The 24,450-nt window shown below is 40.4% G+C and overlaps 1 protein-coding gene across 5 annotated transcripts in view; it reads left to right on the forward strand.

The window, feature by feature from the left end:
- The window catches only part of DROSHA (drosha ribonuclease III), a 123,092-nt gene that overhangs the window by 88,579 nt on the left and 10,063 nt on the right, over positions 1–24,450 (forward strand). For all 5 annotated transcript variants that reach the window (XM_070774804.1, XM_070774805.1, XM_019982966.2 and 2 more), the window contains 5 exons: positions 2,714–2,816; positions 4,790–4,860; positions 10,646–10,690; positions 12,811–12,968; positions 14,347–14,452. In XM_070774804.1, coding sequence (XP_070630905.1) covers positions 2,714–2,816; positions 4,790–4,860; positions 10,646–10,690; positions 12,811–12,968; positions 14,347–14,452 — 483 coding nt within the window. The remainder of the gene's footprint in view (positions 1–2,713; positions 2,817–4,789; positions 4,861–10,645; positions 10,691–12,810; positions 12,969–14,346; positions 14,453–24,450) is intronic.

The following is a 24,450-nucleotide window of genomic DNA, read 5'->3' on the forward strand; positions in this document are numbered from 1 at the left end:
TAGCTTTCTCATCTGTAGAATGGAGATCTGTTAGCATCTACCACATAGGGTGGTTGTGAGAATTTAGGGAGATTACCATTTGAGTTTTAGTGATTCGTTTATGAAGTGCTTGGTGCAATGCTTGTTCATAGTAATTACATAAACATATGAATAAATTAGGAGGAGTTAGTTGTTTTTATTGCTGCTGCCACTTATAAATTACATTTATCAATCAATTACATTTTATAGGCCTGTGGGTTTATTCAGTAATAGGGGCAACGGTGGCTATTAAATTCCCGAACATTAGTGATCTGTTGTAAAAGCTTTTGTGAGTTTTCCTTGATTTTTAAGTAATTTCTATTTTTTTCTTCATTTTTGATATAAATGTTGGAATATGGTAGAAAAGACTAGATAAAACCCATTCTAGTTTTGCAACTGACTTCTTAATTTGATCTTGCCAAGGCATTAATTACATTTAATATGCGGTTAATTTTATCCCATGGTTTTTGCGTTAGCAAGAGTGTACTGCTGTATTTTATATAACATCCTCATCGTAACTGTGGTGGTAGGCTTTGACCCAGCTTCAGTGGCATTTGAGAATATAAATAGTGATGCCTTCAGGAAAAACCAACTTGGTTTTTAGGCTCACAATGAATGAAATTCCACGAGTGCTTCAGTGTTTAGTTGACTTAATTGTCAAGATGCTTCCTGATAGCTCACGTGAATGTCTGTTGGAAATACCTTTAATAAGTAGATTGTCGGCACACTCTCCCCCACCTCTCCCTGCCATTGTTTTCTTCAGAGTTTCAGGTATAATGGAATTGCATGATTATTTTTCAAACAATTGTAGGGAGGATATTTTCAAAATGTGGGAAATGAAAATGAAAATACAGCACAGTGGGTGGTGTATAGAGCCATGAGTTACAATGGGGGTGGCCACTGGCCATTTCTTCCCTTCAGGGATGTCTGTGTAATCCTCCTCCACCCCAAACCCTGACGTACCCATAGCGCTCAACACCCATCTGCTCCCGCAGAAGGCAGTGGTAATCCTTGCCCTTCTCTCTAGAGCAGTGGTTCTTAACCATGTGAGAGGAGAGACTTGATGGAAGAAGAGTTCTGACTCTGAGAAGGTAATAAAAGCTCTAGGTCAGCACTCCAGACAGTGAACGTTTTAACACATGCACAGTGGAACATCACTCTCCTTTTTAAAATTTCCGCTAATGCCTTCATGAAAAAATAAGGATATGGAGCCGGGATTATGAGAAGTTAGAAAATTCATAACATTCCAGAATAGTTGTTTATAATATAAAAATGGCTTGCATTCTACTCTCAAAGCAGGGCTCCAGAGATAGCAAGCAATTGGATTTTCCCAGTGAAGTTGTGAAACAAGTAAAATTTACATATTCTAGCATAAACTCTTGTACTTGGGGATCAGTTTTTGAAAAAAGGTGCTTTCTTCTCTTGTATTTGTGGTAGTCAAAACTCTCATTTGAGTTTATAATATACTCATGAATTCCTACCAATCCAAAATACTGATAGCATATATGCCCTGTTTTTATTTTATTGTCTCTTTTTCAATGTAAATGAATATGGTTATTTTTAACGTACATACCAAGACACAATATCTGAGTCTCTTTTGTCTGAGAGCTGATGAGATTCATGTTGTCCTAGGTTGTTCATTGACTTGTGACTTGTTCCATATTATGTGGCATGTTATTGCTTAGTAGGTATTTATTGAATTGAATTATATGGTAATAGAAACTGATTTATTGTGTGCTTATGCAATGTTTATGTCCTTTTCCTTTTATGGAACAAATTATGATTTCCATTTATTCAATCTCAAGAGTTTTGTAAAAACCATTTATACTGTGTCTAGTTCTAAAAGGACTTGATTTGTCCTTTATGATACAATAGGAAAAGAAATAAGTAGGGACTGAAGTCAAAACAAAGAGAAAATATGGGTAAGATAGTAAAATAAAGCCAGAGGTAAAGTTATTGTACCCAGATATGTTCATCAGTCCTATACAATTTCCAGAATTGCACCATAAATCTGTCTCTAAACTTGTCTGAGGCCAAATAGAAAAAGAAAATATAATTCATTACAAACAATATTCCCAGAGCCCTTAAGGTAGTTCCAACCCATTGCTCAGATTCTTACTCAGCCTTCAGAAGGATGAGTGTGGAAACCTCACAAAGGGACACAAGTACAAAAATATATGGCTCCCCAAATCCAAATCCTTATTAAATATGAAAAAAAAGATTTAGAGAAATAAGGCATTTTTAAGTCTTCCGAGAGTCCCCATCTACTCCACCACGTAAAAATCTCTTGATTTTTCATACAGTACAAAGACCATCAGTACCATGTAACTTTGGAATCCAAGAGGTTAACTTTGGGTTGAGTTTGTATCTCTAGACATATTGGGTAAACTCAAAAGCATGGCCTTGTAAGAGTCTTATTCCAAACTTAGGCTAGTGCTTTTTCTGAACTTGGAGTTGGGCAGATCAGATTTGGTCCATTCTGAACCTGCTTGAATCATCAGAGTTCATAGAAGCTTGCTTGGGGAAAATGTGAAATTGGTCGCGCTGAACTGTATGTATGGACTCGTAAAGAATGGTAGATTAAACTTTCACCTAAGGCCTGTTAATTTGTAACTGTACCGCCTAGGAGATGCTGAGTTATAACAGTTATGATTTTGCTGATATTCTCTAACTTTTGTCATTCTGAATTTTGTAGAAACTTGAACTGGATCGGTTTATGCTTTATGCTCATGGACCTGACCTTTGTAGAGAATCAGACCTTCGGCATGCAATGGCTAATTGTTTTGAAGCATTAATAGGTAATTTCTCTTTTATAGTCTAGTTTTTTGCATGTCTGAAATGTCTGGAGAGCACATAAAATTCAGTGTGAAGCCTTGGGACAAAATTACTTGTTCCCAAAGCTTCATATCATACTGTGAAGTCCCCAGTATGATACCCGCCTCCTTGTATTGTAGTTATTGTGGTTCTTCCGGAGCAGCAGTCACGCTTTCTTTTCTTGAATTTCTTGTATCATGTCATGTACATGCTTAGTATATACTGAACTGAATTGAAGTGAGTTAATATGAGGATAGATTACTTGCCAGATTTGATTCAGGATCACATACATAAATAAGTTGCTGGTTAGGCCCTAATACTTTTTTTTTAAACAAAATTTGAAGCTATTTTACAGGATTTTCTGCTTTAAACATCTTGAAGGCACTGCATATTTAAAAACCCCAGGGCCTGAGTCTCTACAACTATTGTTTATTCACTTAAAGCACGGCTAATGCAGACACTCAGGCTCTTTACTTCCTCAGTTTCTTTTTTCCTATAACCAGAATATAATTAGCTGTTTGTACAGGAAAGTTATGAAGAGTTAATTAGCTGGTGATTGCAAGGATGCTTTACCATGAGATGTTAGATTGACAATTCCTTGATTTTTTTTTTAGGTAGATGATTTCATACATTTTATTTTTCAAAGGCCTCTGTACTTCCTTATCAGTTTTGCCCTCTTCCTTTGAAAATGAATATAAAAGCTTCCCATTATAGTTTTATGCTGATGATGGTAGCAAGAGAATGTTTAATAATTATCCACAGTCTTTTCACAGCTATGTCTGTTTTGTACAAATATGTCTATTTTCAGAGGGTTTGTCATGTGGAATGACTGCTCTGTAATTTTTTTCCCATCATATTTTTGACAGTTAATGTTACAGTTAGCTCCATAGCCAGGCACACGTGGTTCAGTTCCCTCTCGCGTCATTAATCAGTTCTGTGTCTTTGCCAGGTTACTGAATCTCTTTGAACCCCAGTTTTCCCATCTATGACATGGAGATAGTATCACTTAGCTCACAGAGTTGTAACAACCTTAATATCTGATCCTAACTGCAGCAAATCCAGGGCAAAGTTCCATTTCCTTTACCCCTTCCCCAGATCACCTACTGTGGACCCCAAACCTATAAGTCTTTTCTAATATCTTCTTACTGAGGTGTCCTTAAAGGTGAAGATAAGAATGTGAAAATGCTTTGCATAGGGCCTAGGGCATAAGTGGTTCCTCAAACCCCTGCTTTTACTAAGATCATCATCATCATCACTGTTATAATTATTATCATTATTACTACCTCTATTGATAAATAATCAATGTATTTAGTCATCAAAAGCCCAGGTGACTAAGTTTCTATTTTACATGGAAAATAGCCTTTCTGAAGACAGATATGAAAAATATGATTTTAAGAACCACCCTACTCCAGAGTTGTTTGATTCCCAGTTAAAATGTTACTATAGTACTAACTGGTTATGATTAGTGGTAAATATGTGTACAGTGCTTAATTATTTCAAAAAATTTTTAAGAATTATTTTTAATTAAAGGTAAAGTTTATCCTACTATTTTATTGGCAGAAGCCTTAATTTATCTGTACTCATATTTTGTCTGTGGCCTGAAATATAAACTATAAATATAGAAAAAGAAACAATATTTTCATAAAGTCAAGTATTTGTGTATAGTTCCCTCAGTAATGGTTCATACCCATATCCTTTATGATAGATAATAGTTGGCCTGTTTTTCTTAAAAAATTAGGTTTATATTTTGGTAAATTGAATTTTGTATTTCAGTCTAACTTATAATACAAAGCGCAGTTAAAAGAGGGAAAATGCTACCTTTAAAACAATTGCTTCTGATCTGGTCGATTTTTCCCATGAGTGGGTTTTGGCTTGCCTTTTTGCTTTTTATAGAGATATGTAATTTTCTCTGAATATTAATGCAGCCTTCCTTTCGGCATTCTCTTCTTTTATCTAGGAGCTGTTTACTTGGAGGGAAGCCTGGAGGAAGCCAAGCAGTTATTTGGACGCTTACTCTTTAATGATCCGGTATTTATTTCAACTCATTTGATTTTTCTCAGTTATATATCATTATAGGGGATTTTATATCAATTAGTCTTTGTATTTTAAAGAGCATGTAAGAGAAACAAAAACCCCAAATCTGCCCTAGATAGTAAGATTTCAAGCACTTCAAAAATAGCTATTCAACTGTCACAGATGGTTAAGATCTGTGGACATTTACACTAGGACTTTATCCTCTACCCAAAACCCCATCTTTCCTCATAGTCACTTGTAAGTTAAATATGAATACAAATACGGTAGGACCTTGCTTTATTTTAAAGTATCATAAAATTAATTATGATTTTATATTTAATAATCATTGGGTACCTACCCCATGCAGGCTTAGTTGAAGCTATAGTCTTTTGACTTTTCTGTTTATGATTTGTTTTTATGTAATTATGTAGACTAGATAAATGTATATTTATTTTAGAAAGTCAGCTCATAGGGAGTTTTTGATAGAGCTATGAATAAGAGTATGAAAGTACTTTTTTTAAAAGCAAATTATAGTATAAGAAAAAATGATAGATTCTAAAATAGTTTCTGTTGTTACAAAGTATTAAGCTATTAATATTGCCAGGGCTACCTTTTTAATCCTGCATGTAATAGAGCATACTAGATTCTTTTTGTACCAAAACAAGTCAATTTAACATTTAAAGAGAGAGGCAACTCTGTATTCCAAATTGAAATGTCATTTTAATTGAATGAAATAGCCCTCACGGAGCAATAAAGAACATGGCAAGCCAGTGTTTTAAGCCTTTGTGAAACCTTCAACTTAAGTGGCTGTCAGATGTTATTACTGTATTCCTTAGGATAGTTTGAAAAAAAAAAGAATCAATGGTTTTGAAAAATGGGACCTGGATGATGTTCATATCTGAGGATTTGATTTTCTTTTACCTGTTTTTATAGAGATAGGTGATGATTTTATATGTGTGAATTTCCTCCTGACGGGAACATTATCCACCAGTGTTCCATGTCCCCCATTTTGTCTTACAACCTATAAACAAGTCTGCATGTTGATTTATAACTGTAACAGATGTATTTTAAGTCTTTCTCTCAAATCTTAAAATAACTTTGTTCTGGCCTTTTATCTTTCGTGGGCGATTTCAGCAACCTCGTTACCTTATTTCCTCTTCCAGTCTTGCCTCTGTGAGCCCCTCCTCCCTTCGGCCTGTCCCATCTCCAGCTACTCCTGCCCCTATCCCCCATCCACTCTGTTCCTTCCTGATGTATACGCAGCTTTCACCTGGTGTTCTTAACAGCCTCAGTTTTGTTTAGATTCTTTTCTCTCTTTAAACTGCTTCTCTCCCACTTGTCTACTTAGCAGGCTTATCTTACATTTCTAGTACCAGGTTCAGTGCTGGCAGGGGCAGTGTTTAATAAATATTTGTTAAAGGAATGAATTGAATAAATGACCAAATGAAAAAGCAGAGTCTGAACATTATCTTATCAGTGGGACAGCTGACATTCAGCTTAGTTTTAGTGTGTCTTTTCTTTTGTGAAATTGAACAGGGCTCAGACACAGCAAAGCAAAGCAGGTCAGAGGGCAGCCCTGGTGGGAAAGCGGTCCCCCTCTGAGAGCGGGTCGTCCACGGTTTTCCCGATTCTGTAAGACCTTGAGGAAGCACGGTGTCCTGTTGATTTGGAAGCTGGCTTTCTCTGTGTCATCTTTCTTTATCAGCCTGGACTGCTTTTTACTCTTTCAGCCCCAGGCAGATTCTGCCAGTTCTGTGTTTTCAGGTCTGTGTGACCCAATGTACTTGGTACATTCAGAGCTGTTGTTTCCATTCAGCTATCCAATGACCCTCTTAGAAAGACAGCGATCCCTATATAAACTTTCCTAGTCTTCCACTGCCCCTCGCACACCCTCTTTGGTCTTTGCATGTGGGTTCCAGTTTCTCTGACCATGGCCTTTCTTCAGAGCTCCTGAAACTGGAAAAAGTGTCTTTTCAGACTGGTTTCAGGCAGCTTCATGTGGGTGTTCCACAGACACCTCATCGCAACAGGTTTAGTGTTTGAATTTGTCACCTAAGCCCCCAGATACACTTCTCTCAGTTTATGATGTAAACCAGAAACCTCAGGCTCTTCTTTTGTCCTTAAGCTTTTTCTCCCCGTCTTCATTCAGTCACAGACCCCTGGCAGTTCGGCCCCTAGTCTCGGCCATCCTGCTGCTTCAACATTTGTCCTCCTCGTCTCTCACCTGAAATAATTAAACTGTTGTCGTTCCCCACAGCTCTAGTCCATCATTCATGCAGCGTTGTCTTCTTTTTCATGCACAGATTCGATTAGGGTCTTTGCAGCTTAAAATCTTTGGTTTCTTTATTGCCTGCCAAAGCCTGTATTACACAACAGAGCATTTCATAGTTCCCATAATCTGACTCCCACCTACTTTTTCAGTCTCCTTTCTTTCCACTCCCTCTTTGTGCCATTCTAGAAATCACTTTTTAAAATTTTTTAAATTAAAAAGGTTTTTTAGATTTATGGAAAAATTGAGAGGAAGGTCCTGAATTTTCCCATATATTCCCTCCACGCACACATGCCCCGCCTGCTCCACTATCAACAGCCCCAACCAGAGTGATACATTTGGTACAATAGATGAATCTACACTGACACATCATAATCACCCCAAGTCCATAGTTTACCTGAGGGTTTACTCTTGGTTTTGTACATGCTGCGGGTTCAGACATGTATATATATAATGACGGATAGCCATTATTATGGTGTCATGTTTTTTGCTGCCCTAAAATTCTCGGTGTTCTGCTTATTAAGAACTACGCTTTTGTGTGTGTGCACTTTGAGACCTTTTATTTGAGTATGTACCATGCCCTGCTTTTGATCATTTCCCTCTGCTGTACGGAATTCCTCATGTTCTTCAGAATTTAGCTGAAGAGTCCCCTCCTCTTGGAAACTTGATCTGATACCCCAGGCAGAGTCTTCTCAGCACTCGGAACATATACATCACCATTATAGAACTTGTTATAGTTTATTAAATTGTACTCATTTACACCACCCTTATAGCAGAAGGTAAAAAGCCTCTTGATGAAAGTGAAAGAGGAGAGTGAAAAAGTTGGCTTAAAGCTCAATATTCAGAAAACGAAGATCATGGCATCTGGTCCCATCACTTCATGGCAAATAGATGGAGGAACAGTGGAAACAGAGTCAGACTTTATTTTTTTGGGCTCCAAAATCACTACAATGGTGATTGCAGCCATGAAATTAAAAGACGCTTACTCCTTGGAAGGAAAGTTATGACCAACCTTGTTAGCATATTTAAAAGCAGAGACATTACTTTGCCAACAAAGGTCCGTCTAATCAAGGCTATGGTTTTCCCTGTGGTCATGTATGGATGTGAGAGTTGGACTGTGAAGAAGGCTGAGTGCCAAAGAATTGATGCTTTTGAAGTGTGGTGTTGGAGAAGACTCTTGAGAGTCCCTTGGACTGCAAGGAGATCCCACCAGTCCATTCTGAAGGAGATCAGCCCTGGGTGTTCTTTGGAAGGAATGATGCTAAAGCTGACACTCCAGTACTTTGGCCACCTCATGCGAAGAGTTGACTTACTGGAAAAGACTCTGATGCTGGGAGGGATTGGGGGCAGGAGGAGAAGGGGACGACAGAGGATGAGATGGCTGGATGGCATCACTGACTCGATGGACGTGAGTTTGAGTGAACTCCAGGAGTTGGTGATGGACAGGGAGGCCTGGCATGCTGCAATTCATGGGGTCACAAAGAGTCGGACACAACTGAGCGACTGAACTGAACTGAACCCTTATTCTTCCCCAGTAGGCTCCTTTGAGGACAGAGCTAGTGTCTTATTCAATGTCTTACTTAGCTGATACCTAACAGATGTTCAGTAAAAACATGCTGCATGAACTAATGTCCCAACAGTTGATGAACATTTTCCAGAAGAGCAAACTGGAGGTAGAGGCTTTCTCCAAGGTCCCTGGGCTAACAGAAAGCAGAGCTGGGAACCCAGCAAGGTGTGTTCTGTTTCTCTGACACGAGGGTGCGGCAGAGCTGTATCTCAGTGCAGGGTGCAGTCAGGGAAATGGATGCCATTGAAACCAGCTAGTTGTGAGGTTTTAAAGCTATTACAACAAGATGGGTGGCAGCAGACATCAAAGGAGAAATCAGTGTTTTTGAGTGAAAAAGACATAGGAGAAAGGAGAAAGATGAATCTCAAAGTCCTTGAGAATCTTCTGCTTTGGAGATTGGAGATGGTCCGAAGAGATACTTGTTTATCATCATTGTTGATGTACTTGTTGTTAATATTGGCATTTCCTGTGTGCCGCACTGGGTTCAGTGCTTTGAGTACATTGCTCATCGAGGCATCAGAGAACACTCTGAAGTAGGTACTGTGATTATCTTTGTCGACCGCTTGAGGAAAGGTTGGCTTAAGGGAGGTGAAGAAACTGGCCAACAGGGAATCAGGGTTGAATCAGGCAGCCTGTCTCCTCAGCCTACAGCTTTTCCTAACACCATGATCCCCAGTTGAAGGTAAAAAGTGATGATTTGGTCATTTGGATATGAGGTAAAAGACGCCAATTAAGGCGCTTAGAGGTACGGATGTGTAGCTTGGATGAGAGGTCAGAACTGCAGCAGAGGTGAGCAGATGATTTAAACAGGCAGCAGCTAAAGCAGTGGGGGCGGCGGGCACTCCAGAGGAACAGGTAGTGGGTAGGTCAGGCTCTTGGTGGAAGTTGAGTGCATGTCCGTTTCAGGTATAGCAGGGGGAGAAAAGCAGTGAGAGAACTTGAGAAAGTCACAGGAAGGGAGTGACATTCAGTGTAATTTATGCTACACAGAATTCCAGGGAAAGGTTATTGAATTGGTTAAGAGAAGTTCTTTAAAAGCTTTAAAAGAACAGTTTGATATTTAAACTTAAAAAAAAAATTTGCAAAAATAAAATACCAAAAACAAAACCTAGACATATTTTAATATGCAAGATGTACAAAATTATCAGGTATTTTTATTTCCCTTTGTCATCATCTGTATCACATCATAATACATTTTACTATACTTTTCCTCTTCAAAAATTAAAAAAAATTTTTTTTTTCTTAAAAAATTTTGTCATTTATCTCAAAAACCAGTTGTCAAGGCCTGAAAGGAGATTCAGTTAGAGGCTCCCTAGAGTCTAAAACTGAAGGAAAAACACTTTAATCCTGAGGAAGGTCTATTATAAATGCCTCTGGATTTAACTCAGTGGATAAAATAGCATATTAGGATTTTCTACAAAATTAATGCTTTTATTCTCTTATTTCAAGTATACATTTGTAGTGACCCCCAGTAAAAGTGTGGTCTCACAAATCTAAGAGTTTAGGAACTAGATATGGGTGTTTTCCACTCCCATGTTAAAGTTACTCAATGATAATGAATTAGTGCCCAAGTAAAGGACCATTCGAGATGAGTTTTAATTCTAAAAGGCACAGCCGATGAACATTTCTGGGGAATGGTAAACTAAAACATATAATTAAAGCAGCAGCTTAATCCACTGTATTAGGTTAAGCGAATGTGTAACTTAGTTTTAAAAGGTGTTGTTGACTCCTGGGGGCGGGGGTGGCTCTTTTCCTCCCCAGCTTAATAGGCTAATTAGAGTCACTACAGGCAGTTGGAGTGGTGAAAACACTTAAAAAATTCATTTGCCAGCACTATCGAATTTGCAGTAAGTGGAGTCAGCATCTGAAATAGTTCAGTATTTCACATAATGGCATTTTATTTAGTACTCTAGAGTGTGTTAAATGACTCCCTCGAGCATTAAAGGCATCACTCCATTTTCCAGGACCTGCGCGAAGTCTGGCTCAATTATCCTCTCCACCCACTCCAGGTAAGTGTGACCTTCCTGTCTGCAGTGAGCTTTGTAACTCCAGGTACTCACGATGCTTCACTTTGCCTTTTGTCCCCTTCTGCTTTTATCCTTTGATTCCCTTCGGTGGCATTATGACTTTAAGCTGGGGTATCAGACTGGAGAACTTTGGAACAAATACTAAAACGAGGCCATGCATTGTGTTTTTGTGGTCTGGGGTGAGGTGGGCGAAGCACTGGGAGTTGCCATCGCTCGAAAGGCAGGAAGAGCTACTTGACTGGCTGTGGTTTGGTCCCCTCTCTTCCCCAGAATAGTGATACTCAAGACAGAGTGTGTTGTCTCCAGTGTGTCTACATGCCTGCTATTATAGGGAAAGTAATACGAAAGCAGGTCTGGGCTTATTACAAAGTAGAACAAATACTAAATTAACATTGCTAAATTGTAACCTAATTTGTATCTTAGAAATTCAGAGATTTGACTTCAGTTGCATAAAACATTGTAAATTAAAATTTTAGTAGAGTATAATGACTTTATTCAAGATTTTAGAATTTAAAAGATCTATATATGGTGACACTCTTTCCCCCAGTTGTTTCAAAAATTCTCACTCTTCTTTGCTTTTATTACCCTTTTACCTTGGAGACATATATAAATATATACATGTAAATGTATACTCACACATATACATTTTTGTATATATATTATATATATAATAATCATCACTAGTGGCTGAACTCTCTTATGAGAGGCTTCACAGTAACAAGTGACATTAATTCAAAGTATTTTAGAAGTATTTTATGAATATGAACTAGCCCAAAGTTCCTTAAAATATTCATTTCAGATGTTTTATACTTGCTCTCTGCTAGTGGTTAAAGTACTCCAGTACTCTTGCCTGGAAAATCCCACAGATGGAGGAGCCTGGTAGGCTGCAGTCCTTGGGGTTGCTAAGAGTCGGACACGACTGAGCGACTTCACTTTCACTTTTCGCTTTCATGCATTGGAGAAGGAAATGGCAACCCACTCTAGTGTTCTTGCCTGGAGAATCCCAGGGATGGGGGAGCCTGGTGGGCTACCATCTATGGGGTCGCACAGAGTCGGACACGACTGAAGAGACTTAACAGCAGTGGTTAAAGGCTCATTGTTACGTGGAGCAGCTGCCTAGTGGTATTAATATAATAATCTCCAGTGTAAGCTGAATTCAGTTTAATGATGATCATTTACCAAAATAGATTAGCCCCTTGAAAGATACACAGCGGTCAAGTTATTCAACGCAGTGATTCTCAAAAGCTGATCCCCATACCTGCAGCATCTGTGTTACCTGGGAATTACCAGAAAGGCAGATTCCTAGTCCTTATTCCAGTCATACTGAGTGAGAAACTCTGGGTGCAGGGCCTTGCCATCTGCTTTTAACAAGTACTGCAAGAGTTTGATGAGTGCTAAAGTTTGAGTCCATCCTAAAGGAGATCAGCCCTGGGTGTTCTTTGGAAGGAATGATGCTAAAGCTGAAACTCCAGTACTTTGGCCACCTCATGCGAAGAGGACTCATTGGAAAAGACTCTGATACTGGGAGGGATTGGGGGCAGGAGGAGAAGGGGACGGCAGAGGATGAGATCGCTGGATGGCATCACCGACTTGATGGACGTGAGTTTGAGTGAACTCCGGGAGATGGTGATGGACAGGGAGGCCTGGCGTGCTGCAATTCATGGGGTCACAAAGAGTCGGACACGACTGAGCGACTGAACTGAACTGAAAGTTTGAGAACTGCTGAGTTACCAGATAGATAGATAATTGGGGATAATTGAGAAAGTTTGAGAACTGCTGAGTTACCAGATAGATAGATTCCCTAAGAGTGGTTCTTCAGCTTGCCTCTTCCTTGGAGAGCTAGTATAATACTTAGGATTTTGAACTATCTGTGTATAGTATTTGGCCTTGAAATCTGATAGAAGGTTGGAAAATATTATTTGAGCCTTCTTTAAATATTAGGTTTGTTTGCCATTCTAAGGGATGAGAAAGAAGCTTTCATGTTTTATTGGCATTTCAGAAATTTCTGCCTGTGGGAATGAGAAGTTTACAAAACACTTAGAATTGATAATTACATTTGTAACTAAAAACTGCCTGTGATATTTATTTGTTCCTTCTTGTAGCTTCAAGAGCCAAATACTGATCGACAACTTATTGAGACTTCTCCAGTTCTACAGAAACTTACTGAATTTGAAGATGCAATTGGAGTAATTTTTACACATGTTCGACTTTTGGCAAGAGCATTCACATTGAGAACTGTGGGATTTAACCATCTGACCCTGTGAGTTAGAAATACTCTTGTAGTTCTAACATGACTATTTGGACACACAGTCCCAAACTTTTGCTGTGTGCCCTTTCAAGGAATTGGGTTTTCAAACATATTTCCAGGGAAGTCACATCTTCAGATGGATGAGCAGCCAGACACTGGTGTAGACCAGGGCATGTGCTGTAATCCAGTATTTTTGGTCTCATTGCCATGAATCTTATTTCTTTATAAATTATAAGTGTGAAGGAAGTAAAAATTTTTCCTATGAAGAGATAGGCCAGGTGGTCACAGTCATGATGATTCATAAGTAACACAAAAGTAACATAAAAGCAGCCACAGGAAAAGTATAAATGAATGAACATGCTGTGTCCCAATTAAACCTGATTTACTGAAACAGGCCATAGCGTGAATTTGGCCCTCCAGTCCCTGCTGTGAGTGAGTGATTTGAACATGACCTAATGAAATAACTGATAAAATAACCAAAACTGTTTTGTTTTTTTTTTTTTTTTACATGTTTTTTAATTCAGTTTTTGGGTTTCTTCCCCCACAGTCCACTCCAGTATTCTTGCCTAGAGAATCCTGTAGACAGAGGAACCTGGCGGGCTACAGTCCACAGGGTCACAAAGAGTAGGACACAACTGAGCAACTAACACACACTCATCAGGTTTTCTTCCCCAAATTAGATATTCACAGTTGTCTTTACACTGAAAAAACCAAAGAATCTTGTCATAGATTTTTTTAGTCCTTATCCTGGAATTCAGATTTGAAAACTGGAGTCTATTTTTCAATGAAAAGGTAAAGATTTAGCATAGAAAATTCTTGGATCTTTTTGCTGTATTTTGTCTGTGTAAAGATTGTGCAAGGTTGTTGTCTGTACTATACAGTTGACCCTTAAATCACGTAGGTCTGAACCACATGGGTCCACTTACACGTGGATATTTTTCAGTAAGTACGTGCTACAGTGCTGCATGGTGTCATTTGGTTGAATCTGCAGGTGCAAACCATGGTACAGAGGACTGACTGTAAAGTTAAACTGGATTTTTGACTGCCTGGGGGGTCGCTGCCCCTAACCCCCAGGTTGTTCAAGGATTCAACTGTGTTTTATTTTTCTATTGATTCTTCCCAGCTTCTGCCCAGGTACTATTTACCAGTCTTTCTTTCAGCAGTTGTTTAATCCTTAGGTAGTACTCACTTTACTCTCCTTTGAAACTGAACCTATATTGACTCAGATCTCTTCTCAGTTGAGGGGCTTTGGGGAGTTGTGTTTAGTTTTGTGCTTTAAGCAAGATGAACACATTGCTTTTTAAAATCATATCTTAAAATTTTTTATTTTTATTTTTTTGGATCTACAAATGCTTATTGATCTCTTTACATTGATGTTTTTTCCCCCCAGAGGCCACAATCAGAGGATGGAATTCCTTGGTGACTCCATAATGCAGCTGGTAGCAACGGAGTACTTATTCATTCATTTTCCAGATCATCACGAAGGACACTTAACTGTGAGTTTGTGTAAAACCATTTCCTCCAACAAGTTTGCTGTGTAATAGAAAGTGAAGATTCGAAGAGCCAGATATATACTTATGTAATTGGTGACTTAGTTCTTGGTGACTTTAGCGTATCATATGGTTTTGTTTCATTATGTAAACTGTATGCAAAAACAATATATGATGAGAGCTCATTTTATACTCCTTTATTTAGTGATTGCCTACTTGGTGCAAGACACTGAGTTAGGCTTCATGAGGGGAGCAGATATTACTTGATGCCTGGAGAATCCCAGGGACAGGGGAGCCTGGTGGGCTGCCGTCTATGGGGTCGCACAGAGTCGGACACGACTGAAGTGACTTAGTAGTAGTAGTCTGTCCATAAGAAGTTTAAAAACTACTAGAAGAAATTAAAAATGCAAGTTAACAATTACAAATTCTCTCTCTTTCTGTATATATACACATATGTATATGTGTGTGTGTCTATATATATGTATAGTTTAAGGTGTGTGTGTATACAGATACATGTACACTATAAAAAGTATAAATAAGTAGCTATAAATACAAGGGAGAACTACGTTAAATATTATACAAGGAAAGTGTGCTGTTTAGGTTAAGTAAGATTTCTTTTGGCTGTGGAGTTTCTAGAAGGCTTCATGGTTATTATGATGTTTGAGCCTTTAAGGATGAGTAGGATTTGGCCATTGGGAATTAATGGGAAGAAGTTTCTTTGCAAAGACATTACGTGCATCAGGACTGCTGAAACAAGGGCACAGCATGAAAGATCAGAAGCCTAGTTTGGCTGGACCGTGTGGAGTTGAAAGGGACGTTGAGAGAAAACGTTTGATTTATGAACAAAGTGAAATGGTTCCCATTCCTCTCACTTTTGTTTCGTTTTATAAAACTTTATTGAGTTTTTTTATTTGCTGCGTACGGTTTTTACTCTGTGAAACCAATCAATAATAAAACTGGAATGGAGAACAAAACCTGCCTAGAAGTCAGTGATGATGATCTCCCGGCACAAGGAATAACCTTTGAGAAGTCCCTCTAGGACTGGGCATTGAGAAAGCAAATACCTTACTGGGCAAAGAAAATAATAGACACCATAAGACATCTTGTGAGTACAGACATTCTTCATTATGCTTGAGGTAAATAATAAGTCTTTCATACTTTGCATCTCTACATGTTCTGTGCATGTTTTGCTTTGAATAGAATTTGATATTATCTTTGCAACTCTGAACCCTGGAAATAGTTTATGTGAGAGACACAGATATTGAATTTAGGGAGAATATGATTAATTGACTATGTTTAGATGTAATTTTTCAGCAGAATTTCTAAACCCAACAAAATATGGTCCTTTCATTCATTCATTGAATGAATATTTATTATGTTTCTACTAAGCCCCATGTATCATTTTGTGGGAAATCAGGAGTACTCTTACTTTTAAAATTAGTTTAAAATTAGCAGTTTAATGACCATTTACAATTAACTGCTTTTGGATTGACAAGAAATTCCTTTTGAATTAATATTAAATTCTTAAGAACATATGAGCATTTACCGGAAATAAACTAGTATCTAGTGTCTTTCTCTGCATCCAGGAATCAATAAATGCTCGGTTCTGTATCTGCCATTAGGGAATAGACTTCATAGCTGTCAGAGTATCTGGTTGGTCTGAGAAATGGCCAGATTAAAGCAAATGGCTTGAAGCAGTCATTCATTTTATGGGCATATAGAGGCCACTGCTGAAAATATGTGACTTCAATATACACATTTACCCCTATACTGCTGCTGCTGCTAAGTCGCTTCAGTTGTGTCCGACTCTGTGCGACCCCACAGATGGCAGCCCACCAGTCTCCACTGTCCCTGGGATTCTCCAGGCAAGAAAACTGGAATGGGTTGCCATTTCCTTCTCCAATGCATGAAAGTGAAGAGTGAAAGTGAAGTCGCTCAGTCGTGTCCAACTCTTAGCGACTCCATGGAGTGCAGCCTACCTGGCTCCTCCATCCATGGGATTTTCCAGGCAAGAGTACTGGAATGGGGTGCCATTGCCTTCTCCAATTTACCCCTGTATTCCCACCAATCAATAGTGAACTCCAGAATTTTGTGGAGGAGGAGGGTATGGATTGACAGATGTATTGCTTCCCTTCTTGGCACTGCACACATGTCCCAACCCCAACACTGAACAGATATTGAAACCAGGACTCAGAAAGGCATGAGCCCTGCCCAGGTCTGGATAAAGGTGAAAGCACGACTATGCTGGAGACTCAGTTTTGTGTTCTTTCCAAAGTGACTTCAGTGCCATAACTAATTTGATCTGAAATGTGTTTATCATTGGCCTTGCTTCCTTGAAATTAGAGAATTTGGGGATATTAGAAAGATGTTAACAGATGACAAAATTCTGATATGGAGGGTTTTTTGAACTGTATTCACAGAAGACTTTGGTAGAAATCAGCAGGACCAACAGATCTGCTGGCAAAACAAAGATTATCTAAAATAAGTGAAATATAGATTTTAAAATCTGTATTTTAAATGCTGTGATGCTTTACATTCCTGGTTTTCCTCTCGGCTCTTGAGCTACTCTCTCAGCTTCCTTTGCAGGCTCATCCTATTCTGTAGAGCTGGTGAATATTCCAGGATGCACAAAGCTCACTCCTAGGCATTTCCTCTTCTTACTCTTATAGGTATTCTTTGTAAATATAACATTAGTTTCCTGCTGTAGGCAGACTTCTGAATGGATTTCTTCAATCCCATCTCATTTCTGAGCTTCAGTGTCAGCTGCCTGCTCATCATCTCCGTGTATCCAAGGCTGAACTTGAAATCTGGGTCCTCTTCCAGTTATTTCTTGAGTAATTGAAGGGCACCATCACCCATCCAGTGTGGCAAGTCAGCAGCCTGGGAATCATCTTTGCTTCCTCCATTCCCTCCAGCATAGACTATTCACAAGTTTTGACCATGTTACTGCTGGAGTAGCCACCTCAATTCATCACCCAGATCTTCTGCCATCACCTGGACCATGGCAGTAGTTTCTGCACAGCTGACACAGAGTTATAGGAATATGATTGACAAAGAGATCTGGTTAGAGGCGGTGGCACTTACTGCACATTGCAAAGGATAGGAATCTTAGGGTTGTGCTTATCCAAAGCAGTAGGCAAGGCAGCCGGTTCAGATTTCTCCCTGAGATGTGTGTTACTATTGGAAAAGCTGGCCTCGCCATTCCTGTGGGCATTTTTGTACTCTCCCATGGGGGATGTTGTCTCAGGTTTCAGGCCTATTGGACTGCATTACGGGTTATGGCTTCCTACACTGACTTTCCTGAATCAGCTCTTTCTCCACACAGGCCAGGTTACCTGCTGCGGCCTGTGGCATCTTCACAATACATCTATTGTGTCCACAGTGGCCATTCATCTTTAGTCCATTTTGGTTGTTCCTCTTCACTTCCCCAACCTCTCAATATTGGAGTGCCCCCATTCTCAGGCCTCTTCTCTTTTCCGTTGACTTCCTCTCCATGAGTCTGAGTATGCCTATACATTACTTCCTGTTTCATGTCTTGAGCCCTTACTTGTCCCCCTAACTTTAAACTCATATGTCTACATATCTGTATATGTACTTGGTTATATAGATCCACAGAGATCTCTAGATCAATTTCTGTCAGGCAGCTCAAACCTATCATGGCCAAAACAAAACTGATTTCTACCCCCAAACCTTGGTGTTTTCCATATCAGTAAGGACCATTCTGTTCTAGTTGCGCAGGTTGAAACCTTGGAGTTGTCCTTAACTCTTCTCTGTCTCATGCTAACACCTCCTACCCATTAGCATAGCTTGTTGATTTTACCTTAAAAGTTTGTCTCAAACATGACTACTTTGCACCAGCTTCACTGTTAAACCAACTTGGTCTGGACCATGATTATCTTTACCTTAAATTACAACCATAGCCTCCCAACTGGTACATCTTTCCCCACCCCTCTGTCTGTGTTCAGCACATCATCTCGAGGGGTTGGTTTTAAAGAAACGTCAGATTACAATCCCCTCTGTGCAAAACTTTTTGAATATACCTCATCTCAAGGGTAAAAGATAGCATTGTTACCTACAAGACCCTGTATGACCGGCCTTCCTGCTACCATCTCTAACTTTTCTCCTAGACACTTCACTTTAGCCTCTGTGAGATTCCTGCAGGACACTAAGCCGGCCTTTGCCTTGGGGCCTTTGCACATGCTATGGCCATATCCCTCTTCTCTGTTAACATGTCATCACTAGTGAGGCCTTCTTTCATTCACTCTGCTTGAATAGTGGGCTTCCCTGGTGGCTCAGACGGTAAAGCGTCTGCCTGCAATGCGGGAGACCCGGGTTTGATTCCTAGGTTGGGAAGATCCCCTGGAGAAGGAAATGGCAATCCACTCCAGGACTCTCACCTGGAAAATCCCATCCTCATCCCTAGCTCCCCTCCTCCTCCTGTCTAGAATCTCACCTCCCATTTTCTCCTTCCTTCTCCTCCTTAGTACAGACTATATATTTTACTTGTTTACCGTCTGTGCTCTCTCATGAGGGTGTTAACTCCATGAGGGTAGGTATTTTGTCTCTCTTCTTCATCCCTGGTTCCCTGGATGTTTGAACAGTCCTGGCGTGTCTGTGCTCGGCAAATAGGCTGAGTGAATGATCACCATAGTCCACTCTAACGCTCTTCATTTGCTCTTTGGAGAGTGACTAAAGAACAAGCCTGTCCACCTGCCTGACCTCATGTCACATTTCTGTCTTTCACTCTGCACCTTTTCACCTGGCCTGCTTCGCATTCCTCTATGCCCCCTCTTGCCGTGGGGTTTGTTCTACCTGGAGACCATTCTACTTCAAGCCCCTCCTCTCAGCTGCCTGCTAGCTCCTCCTCTGCCTGAGATGTCAGCTCCGGCGTGACTGCTGCATGCAAGGGGAACCTTCTAGTCAAATCTCCATGTTCTTCTCCTTCTTGACACTTATTTTTTGAGTTTGCCTGTCCCACAAGCCTGAAAGTTATGTGAGAGCATATTTTTATTTATCACTGTATGCCCGGCAGTGTCTGGCATATGTGAGCTCTCAATTCATATTTGATAAGTAGAAGAATGAGAGTTTTGTGGATGGATAACTCATATAGAAAGGGAAGTGGAAGTGGCATTGGAGAGAAATAGCATGTTTTATGTGTAAGGAAAGAAGCCGAAAACTTAATTTATGAATGTCTAAGGGTTAAAAGTAATTTAAAATTTGTGAAGGATTGCTTATTGCAGTTGCATTTGGCTGGGTGGGAGGCAGGGAAAGGATGGCTAAAAATCATTATTGTGATTAAAGAGCACACAACTGCAGGGAGGCGTTAGTTAGCCCGGAGCTATTCCCTTGCACGCTTGTTTCATAGAGACTAAGGACAGTTGAACAAATGAAATTGCAGTTTTCAAGTTTTGAATGCTGATGGAGGAAAACAGAGTGTTCTGTAAGTTGGATGTTCAAGCAGGCCTGTTTGGGAAGGAATGTCAGGCTTATGCAGTTGTCTAGGGATGAGAGTTCAAATGGGGATGTAGAGGAAGGAGGTTCTATTTCATAGAACTTTTGGCTTTTGAGGGTAGAACCTACTCAGTAGAGTCAGGGTAAATAGTGAGGGGGTAAATAGTGAGGAGGTCTCAAAGAGCACTTACTCAGACAAGAATGCCTTTCTTGTCACACTTGCAACTTTTTAACATTTGCATTTGAGTTTTTGTGTCTATTTCCTTCTTCTGTCTTAGCCTTTACTGCAAACTACGGAGCTAAAGATACTTGTCAGTCTCATGCCTACAGTGTGCCCTGTGCCCAGTGTTGGTATCCACAAGCAAGGTGAACTTGCAGAAATTTTTGTTTTTATTTATTTATTTTTAAGTTTTTTTTTTTAACTTTTTATTTTGTATTGGGGTATAGCTGATTAACAGCGTTGTGGTAATTTCAGGTGAACACTGAGGGGACTCAGGCATACATATACGTGTATCCATTTTCGCCCAAACTCCCTCCCATCCAGGCTGCCACGTAACATTGAGCAGAATTCCCTGTGCTGTACAGTCGGTCTTACAGTAGGTCCATCGGTTACCCATTTTAAATACAGCAGTGTGTACCTGTCCCTCCCAAACTCCCTATTTCTTCTCCCATCCTGCTCCCCAGCACTCATAAGTTCGTTCTCTAAGTCTGTGAGTTGTTTTCTGTTTTGTAGGTAAGTTCATTTGTATCTTGAAATTTTTATTTTTAGAGGAATGATTTGGAGGGGACTTCCCTGGTGGTCCAGTGGTTAGGACTCCATGCTTCCAGTGCAGGGCAGCGTAGGTTCGATCCCTGGTCGGGGAACTAAGATTCTCCCCTGTGCCTTGTGACGTGGCCAAAAGATTAAAGAGAGAAAAAGAAGAAAAACAAAACAAAACAGAGGAATGACTGGGACAATGAGAAAGCGAGGGTTACAGATAAACTTTGGGAAGCCTTGATCTAATCCTTCCCTGCTGCCTCCAGACAGCACGAGGCATGAATCAGGTGAACAGGTGTGTGAGCTGACAGATCTCTGAGAGGGCAGATTCCGCAGCTCCTATTTGAGAACTTGTCCGTCACTGTTGTAAACTGGCTGTGCGGCCCTGACCTGCACTCTGGCTGCTAGCACTTGCCTACCTTTTATTCGGTTCTCATGGGAAATGGAGGCCATCTGGCCACCACTCTTGGTATGAGAGACCCGTGAGGCACATCACTGTCGTTTTTAATAATACATTTGTCTTTCATCCCATGCTCTTACATTAAAGTCTTCAGGATAATTAGTCAGACTCTCCTGTTTACACTAGGGGGCCCTCTTCGGTAGCTCATGTCCCACAGCTGTGGTTTTTCTCTTTCGAATCAAGAGTGAGTAGAAGTTGAAGGAAGAGTGCCAGAGTGTTTCTTTGCTTATTTTAAACCAGTAAACCTTTTTCTTAGTAAAATTTGAATTTGGAAAGACTGCTGTGTTGAGATAATATACCAACATTAAGCACCCTGGATTCTCAAAATCACAATTTGCAATTTGTCGATCCTTGCCATTGCTTCAAGAACTCAGCAGTCTTCCTCTCAGCTTTATAGTGAGCCCTTAGTACAGCTTTCCTTGTTTTTTTTCCGGTGATTGCAAATTAAATTTTATCTTTTTTTTTTTTTTGGTGGGTGGGAGTAAGGCAGTGTTTTTAAAAAAAGTTGTTAAGGACAGGTTAGAGTTAGTAAAATGGAGAGCTTTGAAGACAATGAACAGGTATCCAGAATATTTGCATTGAAAACAAATCCAAAGGAGTTCCTAGAACTTTCTATAACCTTTTCCCCATAACCAGAGTTGAGCATGTCTTAGCTGATAACGGCAGTGCCAAACAACAGCAGCTAGTGTTCCAGTGTGTTTGTTATGTGTCAGTCATTGTGCTTAGATTGTATGCACATTCACTGTACTTCTCCATACATCCCTGTGAGGTAGGGACTGTTTTCTCCGTTCAGTGGAAGTGGAAGCTGAGCCTCAGAGAGATCTAGTAACTTACACAGGATCGCTTAGCGAGGAAGTGGTAGAGCCACACTTTGCACCTAGGCAGCTTGGCGCCAAGCCGTTTGCTTTTTTACAAGTATTGGGTTGGCCAGAAAGTTCATTCGTGTTTTTCTGTAAGCCGTTACAGAAAAACCTGAACACGTTTTTTGGCCAATCCAGTACATCTAACTCAAGGCACTGTTTGCAAAACATTCTAATAAGTATCTCATGCTCACTTGGGTGCTTAATGTTGGTGTTCTAGATTTCTACTAAATTTTTTTCTTCTTTGTAAAATGGTAGTTTATAGCGTCAGGATCTGCAAACCTTGTGTCTTACCCCATCCAAACCCATCTACCAAAATAGTCTTTCTAAAATCAGAAGACTACCTTGCCACTGCTCCCATTTTGACACCCTTTGTGATTCCTCTTCCCTTACAGGAAAGACAGACTTCTTTACCTCCCCTACCAGACTCTCTGCCCAGAGGTCAGCCAGCTCTCCCCGCCCAGAGGCTAGCCAGCCTCACTCACCTGCATCAGCTCCTCCCCACCAGGCTGAGATTTCTCTTCCAGTTCTACCCAGTAATCATCTTTCTGTATCCTGGCTCCTTGCTCTTGAATGAGCTGTTTCCTCTTCCTAGAAAACCCTTTCATATTGTCTTAGTCTATCCCAGCTGCTATAGCAAAGTACCACAGACAGGATGGCTTATGAACAGCGGAAATTTATTGCTCACAGTTCTGGAGATCTAGAGTCTGAGGTCAGAGTGCCAGCATGGTCAGGTGAGGGCTGTCTTCTGGCTCACAGACTTCTCACTGTACCCTCCTCACAAGGTGGAAGGGGCTAGAGATCAGTATGGGGCTTCTTTTATAAGGGCGCAGATCCCATTCATGAGGGGTCCACCCTCATGACTTAATCACCTCCTGATACCATCATCTTTAGGATTTCAGCATTTGAATTTTGGGGCAACTCAAACATTCAGACCATAGCACCCATTCTTCTGCCACTGGCAGATTCATTCTTTTCAGTTCTGACTCTTTAATATTCATCAGAGTCCACCTACCTGAAGTTTTTTTAAATGTACATGTCCTGAAATTCTAATTCCTTGCTTCTTGGAAAGAGGCCTAAGTACCAGTGTGTCAGAACTACCTAGTGATTCTGATACAACAGCCAGATCATCAAGCCTCTGAAATGTTGCTGCTCTGGGGTCAGGTCCCCTCCTTTGGAAGACCTGGTTGGAGAGGAGTACATGCGTGCGCTGTGGGCTGTGCTGTCACCTTGGCCACCTGTGTGCAGCTTCCCTTGGAGACGAGCAGCTCTCGGAGGGCAGCCATGGGATGCTGGTCATCTCAGGATCTTCAGCTGGCAGTGCGGGGCCTAGCCTAGCATCAGCCTCTACAACTGTTGCTCTGAACGACCATATTTTGGTAGCTTTTTGCCTTGTGATCCCCTCCTGATCTCACTCATTGGCAAATAGCATGATTTATTCTGAAATACAGTTCAGCAAAGGCCAGGGATGGAGGTTGTCATTTAAAGAACTGGCTTTCTTCAGACTTTCGTGTTTGAGTAAAGAGCAAGACCTTACCTCTTTTCAACTCTCCTTCTAAATATAAACTGACTCTAAAAGTGTGGATGATTTATATCTTCCTTCTCCGCACCCCTGACTTTTGGTTCCGGCTTTACGCTTTGGCGAGAACTGAAAGATCTCACTTTCTGCTGGCCACCGGTTGGTGCTTTAAGACCCGTCAGGGCGTATCTTAAATAAAACTGGTAGTGTTTCTAACTGGTAGCATTTCTGTTTCCATCCTCACTGACAGCATCACTGCGCAGCACTGAATGAGGAGCCCTGACGCTGGAAGGCAGCGGCTGGGGCCCAGTAACCAAGTGATGTGTTATGGTTTGTGTGCTCACATGTGTGTACATCAGGCTTGTTGATTCTAAGGCGTGAAATCTCCATACACACAGCCCATATTAGAGTTTTCTTCTCTCACCAAAAGCATATACTGAGAACCCAGTTCGCTAAGCATTCTCAAAATAACCCTCCTGTTCTCCAACAGCCTCTACTATGTGAACCTCCCTGACTATAAATCCAAACTAAAAAAGCTGTCTCCTTTTCAGCTCAGGTTTTAGACTAGTGGGCGCACAACTCTATTGGTTGTGTTTTTGTTTTTGGCCGCACCGGGCAACTTGCGATTTCTTAGTTCCCTGATCAGGGATCGAACTCGGGGCCACTGCAGTGAATGCACTGAGTCTTAACTGCTGGACCACCAGGGAATTCCCTGATCCTGTCTTCTTTAAATGTTATTATGCTAGGCCTTTTTAATTTTGAACTTCTCTGTGGATATTAATTTTAATGAAACACTGTGTTGAAGAAAAGATAGAGTTAGGGGGAGATCGGAGGAAAGGAACAGAGACAAGCAAAGAATAATAATAGTCTGTAACTCAACAGCAAGCATGGCTTATGAAGATCAAGTTGTGTTTCTGCTTCATGAATCATTGTCAGACAAATTAAGAACATATTGTT

The sequence above is a fragment of the Bos indicus genome, chromosome 20 (genome assembly GCF_029378745.1).
Source record: "Bos indicus isolate NIAB-ARS_2022 breed Sahiwal x Tharparkar chromosome 20, NIAB-ARS_B.indTharparkar_mat_pri_1.0, whole genome shotgun sequence".
Lineage (NCBI taxonomy): Eukaryota > Metazoa > Chordata > Mammalia > Artiodactyla > Bovidae > Bos > Bos indicus.